General features: G+C 43.3%; 1 protein-coding gene and 1 long non-coding RNA gene across 4 annotated transcripts in view; one reads left to right on the forward strand and one right to left on the reverse strand.

Annotated features, from left to right (window-relative positions):
- The window catches only part of LOC147999088 (uncharacterized), a 28,228-nt gene extending 23,549 nt beyond the window's left edge, over positions 1-4,679 (forward strand). Inside the window, exons 4-6 of one of the 3 annotated variants that reach the window (XR_015643877.1) lie at positions 452-565; positions 830-1,636; positions 1,738-2,169. This is a non-coding gene — a long non-coding RNA (uncharacterized LOC147999088). Of the gene's footprint in view, positions 1-451; positions 566-829; positions 1,637-1,737; positions 2,770-4,048 lie in introns of those variants that run through there. The other 2 variants (XR_015643878.1, XR_015643879.1) reach the window with 2 other exon arrangements.
- Positions 1,628-4,308, reverse strand: LOC147999090 (uncharacterized). Its single transcript, XM_087596115.1, has 2 exons — positions 4,142-4,308; positions 1,628-3,110 (listed from the first exon to the last, which is right to left on the reverse strand). Exons 1-2 carry the CDS (start codon positions 4,266-4,268, stop codon positions 2,881-2,883), a joined length of 357 nt encoding a protein of 118 aa, XP_087452241.1. The 5' UTR covers positions 4,269-4,308; the 3' UTR covers positions 1,628-2,880.
- Positions 4,680-8,650: the final 3,971 nt, after the last annotated feature.

Here is an 8,650-nt window from a genome sequence, read left to right on the forward strand (position 1 = left end):
CGTTCAGGATGTTTGTCATCAGGGACTCCTGAGAAAGCAACTTATTCTTCAGGAAGCTCTCTTACTGGTGTGTGTCCAATTCCAGCTCTCTTGCACTTTCTGAGACCTGGGAGAGGAAGGCAGTTTTTCAGACACTGATTTGGTGGTGAAATGCAAGGCAGCTGTCGGAAGGCTGCCTTCTACCATCTCAGTTCTATTGGACAGTCAACATGGACCTTTTAACTGATATCATTGTTGCTACTCTTTGGGAAGGGCAAAATCTCCAGAGAGCCTCAAAGTAATATGGGCTGCCAATATGGGACCCAGACTTATACCAGTGCAAACCAAGAACAGGGCAATGGAAGGAACCTCATTGGGTTGCAGGAAGAAAGTAGATGTCCATATATCACCAAGGTTAAAACCAATGACAAGTTCTAATTTGACATTTGCATTTTGTTCTTATCCCGCAAAGGTGCTTCCCACACAAGAAGTCACATGACCACAGAGTGTCATTTGTCAAAGAACCAAGAACTTGTTCAAAACTCTACAGAGCATCCAATCTATCACGTGGATATGCAATAATGAGGTATGTTATTAATCTGTCACCATTTCTATACTGTAGCTTCAAAAAGAGCAGACAAATATACTTGCAAAATAATTCAGTTTCTGAAAAGTGGATGACTTCCCAGAATACTTGTGCATAGGCAGAGCAATGAACAATTCCATTACATGAGGTGGTTGGCTGGTTGTGAGTGTAAATTAGAAAGGTGGTAGGAGAGAGCAAAGATGTATCAAATTGGCAAACTTTATCAGATATTTTTAAGCTAACACAGCTGCTCAACCCTACCAGATGATGCTGGGTCTGGACGTTGCTGGTCTTTATCTTTCTTGTTGAAGTCAACCAAATATTTCTGGTTCAGTGCACAATCAAGATGTACCTCCTTGCTCTCCTGCTTCAGTGGGACCAACTTCTTCCTACATGTGTTCTCCATCAGGAGCTGGCTGAGCAGGTTTCTGGAAATACAGTCTGCATAGTAAGATCATGCTGCCCCTTTCTCCCATTCCCACTCCCGAGTGCCACTAACTCCACCAGGACCCAGATACCCATGAAGACTTAATAGAATTCATTTCGATACATATAAGGCTGCTGCACAAACCACAAAGAGTAAATTCCGGGAAGAATAAATTGTTTGTTTGGCCCGAGCACCTATTAGTGTCCACATCTCTCAAAAAGAACATGGATCTACAACTATCCATGAAAGCCCAATGCATGGGGGCAACATCAATTAGTAGTGGGCAAACAGCCTCAAAGGAGGTCAGTAGAACCAAGAGAAGGTCATGCTAACCATGTGGTCCACACACTGAGTTTTGTAAAACCTGGTATGACACCATAGGTCCAGGTCAGCCTAATAACCTTCTGCTGACTTCAATCAGTGCTGTTCTATCTAGAGCCTTCTGAAGATGCCTAGACAATCCTGGGATGAGGAACAGTCTTTTATGGAACTGAAAACTGAGTCTTAATGACCCTGGCACACTGATGTGTAAACAGCACAAGAGATAGAACCAGAGCTGAAGACCGTCCAATCCAGAACAAAGAAAGTCAGAAATGGCCATTCCACAGGTGATAGCATTTCTGACCAGGACTTACCTAGAGAAGGTAATCTCCTTCTGCAGCTTATGGTTGTTCTCATGGATTTCAGTGTTCTCCATCTCTAAGTTGTGCAGAATTCACATGACTGCCTCCTCCATTCTCTCCAGGTCTTCATAATATGGATTTGGCCTGAAGTGTGGCCTGGCACCAAATGATAGAATCCAATGAACATCAGCATTTAGGAATATATGAACTCAGGGTGGGTCCTGTACTACACCAGTCCTGGAAGGACACCTTCTGAATTCTACATATTGGATCTTCTTCAGCTTCAGAAACGTGTTTTTCTGCGTCCAGGACACCAGAATCTCGGCATCCAGATGGAGGCTTCCCTGGCTCCCGTTGTTCAACCAAGAGGAAATCTGCAGTCAAGCCAGTTGAGCTATCAAGAGCCTAGGCCACACCTCTCCATGCTCCCCCACCCAACACACCCAGAAACCTGTGATTTCTTTTCTCCTGTTTTGACAAGAGACCACATATCAACACAAAATTATAATCTGCACAAGGAATACAAATAAACAGACAATCGTGATCACATAGGCAAAGCACTGTGCTGTTGACAGTGGGGCTCCCAGAACAAAGCATTCACATCACCATGAATGTGTTACAGGTAAATACTCAGGCTAAGACATAGACCCCTAGATTCCAGGTGTGGAGGGAAATATAAACATTTAAAAGTTGTGCATATGCATTTGGATGTATGCACATACAGACTCACAGACTGAGACACACCCACAAAAAAAAGAGAAAAGTTAACAGAATCAGAGAAAGAGAAAAACAAATATGGAAACAGAGAGCACTGTGAGAACCAGGATAAATGCATGCACCATTGCTGTCTCAGAGTGCAAGACACACAGACAATAACAAACAGGCCTGAGTCTGAGACCTTCTAGTCAAGCATTGAGATGAACAGTTTGGGAACAGGCCCCTCGGGCTGCTGCCTGGATCTTCCAGCACTGAGTCCCCTGCCTAGCAAGTACAGAGACTCACCATAAACTCACTGCAATTACAATCTTGCAAAGCCACCAGCTGTCAAGGGCTTTGCAAATGCACACTAGACACTCACTCTCCCTGACTTTATCCCCGAATTCTTCATTCAGACCACAAGATCTGCTTTTCAATAAATTGAAGCAGATGAGTCCATTTTCCATCTTGCTCCTCAGGAAGGGTCAAGGTTCTGAATCTCCTCTATATGGGAGGTGAGGTTTAGCACAGGGTGGTTAGGGAGGCACAGCTTTCTAGAACCCAAAACCTTAATAGGATAAGAAGAAGGTGACCTTGCAGACCCAGGAATGAAACAAGAGCATTTGGAGCAATTCATACCTGTTCTTCATGGATCTCTCTGTCAGAAACCTCAGGCGATCTCTCAGGTCATTTCTCTCCTCGGTAATGAGCTGCAGCTCTTTAATCAGCTTCTCCTTTTCCTTCTTGGCCTGATTCTCGCTTAGTTCAGTGCCAGGGGATGATGTTTCTCTCCCAGCGTCTGTAGGTAGAAGAACACAAGTGAACCTGCATGGGGAGAATGCATAGAGTGTACATAGACCACAGTTAGGCCTAAACAGGAGAACAAGCCTGGAACCCAGTGTCACTGCTAGGCGATTGGTCTATGCTTAAGAGGCCTCATCAGTGGATCTCAGTTCTCCCACTACTCTATCGACACCAAGAGATGTAAGCAGCCAGGTGTTCCCTATTCCGGACATCAGATGCTTACATGGACCACGGAGATGGCTTCTCCAGGATTATCATCAGCTGAACAGGGTACAGCTTGGTTTCAGGACCCTCACCCCTGTGGGTTCGAACTCAGATGATAAATTCACCACCCACAAGACTTGAGTGATTGGAGACACTCAGATGTCCTACCCTGATACTCTAGGCCAACAACTTTGGATTAAAAACACATTTCCATGGAGGACATGGTCAACAGACTTATCAGTTCCCCTATTTGAAATACCAAATGCCCGAGAAGTTCCAATAGGTTACAGGATGAATCTTGGTCCACATGTTCCAAATACTTTTGGTATTTTAGAATCATGTTTGTAACACACAACCTCTAATATATAAAGCTAACGATGACCCTGCCAGTTAGAAGAAATCAGAGGAGGTCTAAGAACATAAGGTTATTGCCTGGAGCACAATTCTCCCCCTGTTCCTACTGTCAGATATCCACTGTATTTAAAGAAGCAATGATAGTGAAGTACATTGCTGCCCTGTCTAACACAGAAAAGGAGGACCCTCCATGACTCCTGATGGTGTTATTATACAATGTAACATAACAAATGCACTGTAAAAGTAAAGACCAGAAGTTCACAGAATAGTAGCATTGGCCTTACCATATCCTCCCAGTGGGGATGGGGAAACTAAAGTTCTGAAATCCTGACTTTCAGGAATTGTGATATTCATGGAAATTCAATTCCTTTTCAGATGCTCCAGTTGTTGTGGCCCATTGCTAGAAAGGTCAGCTTAAGCCTGCAGCCCCCCTGGCAGGAAGCTCAAAATACACTGCCCAGAACTTACTCAACATTCCCCAGAAGTGCTGTCTTTGTCCATCATTACTTTGAGACGAAAGGCTAGACTCCTTCACTTTAGTCTCTCCAGAATCGACATTCCCCCTCCGAAAATGCTTGCGAAGACGGGAAAACATGTCTTAGCTTGTAACCGCCAGACTCAGACTGAGAGAAACTAGGGCACTGGTCGTCACTACAACACTGGTGACATCACAGAGGATGCCAGAACTCTCTAGGAGACAATAGAATGTCCAAGAAGGGACAGCTGATGTCATGGGGAGCAGACTTTGCCTCCCTGGTAATGTTCTCCCTGTACTGAGCATAAGCTGAGGTGCCCTTTCCAGGAGACTTTCCTGGGGCAGAGCCACTGAGCATCTCCTGCTTCCAAAGCCAAATTTTCCTCAAGGCTTGATTATAAAAACCTTAGTAATTCTTATGCATCTAAATGAATGTTTCCTTCCATATCTTGCCCCAAAATGTCTCATCCTAACTCAAATTTTCCTCATTCACCAATGTTAGCCATTAAAACTTCCGGAGATTTCACACCAGATTGAATATGCAGTCAAAAGTTCTCCTGTCTCATTATGTACAGGTGCTTTATATCACATCAAGAAGTAGTCTGCATGGTAGGTTACAACATGCGTGTGTGTTAGGGGAACACTCATGAAGTCATGTGCTTAGCAATTGACAATTGCCAGAAAATTCCTTAGTTGAAAGAGTTGAAGTCTTTATGGTGCTAGGAACAGTGTGGAGACCAGTTGGCAGAGGAAAGTGCAATATTGGAGCCACCAATGAAGGGAACCTCATGCTGCTTGTGGGGTTCTCATCTCTGCGCTAATGTCGCCAAAGGAGCACTGCTGACAGGCCTTCTATCAGAAGCTGAGCTTCTATCAAAAAAATAAAATAGTCAAGAGATATAGGGGGTGCAGATAAAGGTGTAGGACGAGGCTATACACATCACTACGTGGATAGAGCAAGGACCCAGCACTTGTGCTCTGGGTCATGGGCTTCCCCACAAACACAAAAGTATCTGTCACAGTAAAAAAATGGATACTGTATTGAGTGCACACACCAACACTGATTGATCAGATCCATACCCCAGATTTTGGGGGCAGATCCATGGCCCCAAATATCTTCCTCTCAACTTATACAGCAAAAAATAAGAAAGAAAGAAAAAAGTCAAAACAAAAAGCTCAAGCTTCTCATATGAGTATTGCAGGAAGTGTGATCTGGTGGTCAGTTCTGATTAGGCCATTTTAGATAGAACAGTGCACAGTGATGCTTAATGTGATGGGTCCTATATAAAGCTTTCTGCAATATTGGAATTTTAACAAGCCTCATCCAGAACATACAGAACAGGAAAGGATGTGATCACCATGTCCTTGCTCTCTATCAGGTTATTTTTCTGTGTCCGTGATTGTCAGGCATAGACAGCAACAATCTGAAATAGCTGGTAGACATGGAACAAAGTGGCTATAACAAAACTATAGTTGTGGGTTACACACCTCAACTGTCAAAGGCTAATGCTGTCCTCACAGTCCCTGGAGGCCACTCTTGTAAGACTGTCTACTGGAAAGTAGAAGCAGGTTTATCTGAGCTCAAAGTGAACCTGGCCAGCTAGGAAGAGGGCAACATGGGATACTTGAGACCCTGTCTAAACCAGCACAGAAACCCACCCTGCATTCAAAGCATCATCCACCAATTCTCGATTATCTACCATTCTCTCCCTACCAGTCTTTCAGACTGGAACTGTAGAAAAGAACTGGAAATGATCTTCCTATTCTGAAGACCTTGATCTCTCTTACCTTAGGTGTACATTAAGAACTCATGCAAATGGGTATGACCATCTGAACATCTTAGTATCACCTACTCAGTATATCTAGCATAATACTGTGCCTATGGCAATCTCAAGTTTCCTTGAGTTTCGCTGACCCAGCAAGAAGTATGAAGTACTGAGGTCAAACCCCAGTGATCCTTTCAAGGGTTTAGAAGCAAGCCATCAGAGAAACTCCACTTCTTTGTCCTTAGATTAAATCAAGCTGATACAATGTGAACCTGGTGGGCTATTTAACCATGCATCTTTCTGCCATCCCCACCTTTCTGAATTCAGTCCATGTGAACCTGCATGGGGAGAATGCATAGAGTGTATGTACATAGACCACAATGAGGCCTAAACAGGACAACAAGCCTGGAATCCAGTGTCACTGCAAGGAATTTGGTCTATGCTTAAGAGACCTCCTCAGTGGGTCTCAGTTCTCCCACTACTCTATAGAGACCAAGAGATGTAAGCAACCAAGTGTTCCCTATGCTTGCTGACACACGCAATAAATGCAGTAAATTTTAATTTTTGTTCAGTTGTTCAGTAACTTACATATTGCTGTGGAAGTGATGGGGTTTAATGATCAGCATTGCATTTAACAATGCATAACCAATCATCCCTCCTAGAATGACTGTATATAGAGAAAGAAAATTTATTAGAATGGTGTATAGGCTGTGGTACAGCTAATTCAACAAGGAATGGAAGGTCCAAATTGCAGTAGTTGCCCCTGTTGAAGCCAATCCCCCTAGCATAGCTGTAGCCATTTTGTTCCATGCCTGCCAGATAGTTCATATTCTTGCTGTACTATGTCTGTCTGTCATGATTGTCTGAAAATAATTTAACTCAGAGCAGGGTCAGGAATGATCACATAACTTGTGTATGTTTTTTTTTATTGGTTATTTTGTTTATTTGCATTTCATATGTTAACCCCCTCTCCAGTTTCCCCTACAATAACCCTGCATTCCACCCCCTTCCCCAGCCTCTTCGAGGGTGCTCCCCCACCCACCCATTCCGGAACCACTGGAAGGAAGTTCTTTATGTTGTGAGGTTTCTTAATCTTAAATTTCATAATTATAAGCTTCATGTAGGACCAATAAAATTAAAGGTCAATATGAGGGCTGCAGTGATGGCTCCATGGTTAAGAGCACTGACTGCTCTTCCGGAGGTCCTGAGTTCAAATCCCAGCAACCACGTGGTGGCTCACAACCATCTGTAATGAGACCTGATGCCCCCTTCTGGTGTGTCTGCAGACAGCTACAGTGTACTTATATATAAATAAATAAATCTTTAAACAGATAAAAAGTCAGTATGAACCTTTGTTGTCTAAAATGGCTTGAGTCAGGGCTGACAACCAGACAGCCCTTCCAGCACCTGCCTATGACCTCACAGTTTTAGTCTTTATAAACTGACATAGAAAAATGTCCAGGGTCGTAGCCTGACAAATTCTCAGCTATGTCTCTGATGATCAGTCTTAGGGTGGGCATTCAATAAACCATCCCTGTCTAAGTGAGGTCAGAGTTTGTGTGGTTTATGGGGCAACCCCTGGACTCCAACGGTTTTGTCCATAAGGCTGGATATTTAAGCTGGTCTTCAGTACATGCAGTAATCCTGAAGAAGTAGGCGAATTAATAAAGCAAACTTCCTTCTTCCATGTCCTTGATATGAGCCAGCAGAAGGTGTGGTCTAAACAACAACCAATGGATTGGGTAAAGATCTTTACCAATCCTACAACAGATAGAGGGCTTATATCCAAAATATACAAAGAACTCAAGAAGTTAGACCTCACGGAGACAAATAACACTATTTAAAAAATGGGGCTCAGAGCTAAACAAAGAATTCACAGCTGAGGAATGCCGAATGGCTGAGAAACACCGAAAGAAATGTTCAACATCTTTAGTCACAAGGGAAATGCAAATCAAAACAACCCTGAGATTTCACCTCACACCAGTCAGAATGGCTAAGATCAAAAACTAAGGTGACAGCAAATGCTGGCAAGGATGTGGAGAAAGAGGAACACTCCTCCATTGTTGGTGGGATTGCAGACTGGTACAACCATTCTGGAAATCAGTCTGGAGATTCCTCAGAAAATTGGACATTGAACTACCTGAGGATCCAGCTATACCTCTCTTGGGCATATAACCAAAAGATGCCCCAACATATAACAAAGACACATGCTCCACTATGTTCATAGCAGCCTTATTTATAATAGCTAGAAGCTGGAAAGAACCCAGATGCCCTTCAACAGAGGAATGGATACAGAAAATGTGGTACATCTACACAATGGAATATTACTCAGCTATCAAAAACAATGACTTTATGAAATTCATAGGCAAATGGATGGAACTGGAAAATATCATCCTGAGTGAGGTAACCCAATCACAGAAAAGCACACATGGTATGCACTCATTGATAAGTGGATATTAGCACAAATGCTTGAATTACCCCAGATGCACAGAACACATGAAAATCAAGAAGGATGACCAAAATGGAATGCTTTACTCCTTCTTTAAAAGGGGAACAAGAATACCCTTGGCAGGGAATAGGGAGGCAAAGTTTAGAACAGAGGCAGAAGGAACACCCATTCAGAGCCTGCCCCACATGTGGCCCATACCTATACAGATATTAGATAAGATGGATGAAGCAAAGAAGTGCAAGCCGACAGGAACTGGATGTAGATCTCTCCTGAGAGACACAGCCAGA

This window comes from Rattus norvegicus, chromosome 19 (genome assembly GCF_021556685.1).
Source record: "Rattus norvegicus strain SHRSP/BbbUtx chromosome 19, alternate assembly SHRSP_T2T, whole genome shotgun sequence".
Lineage (NCBI taxonomy): Eukaryota > Metazoa > Chordata > Mammalia > Rodentia > Muridae > Rattus > Rattus norvegicus.

Coding starts and splice junctions, on each gene's coding strand:
- LOC147999090 (XM_087596115.1), bottom strand. CDS start 4,268: ATGTTTTCCCGTCTTCGCAAGCATTTTCGGAGGGGGAATGTCGATTCT. Junction 3,111..4,141: donor GCACTTCTGGGGAATGTTGA/GTAAGTTCTGGG, acceptor TTCTACCTACAG/ACGCTGGGAGAGAAACATCA.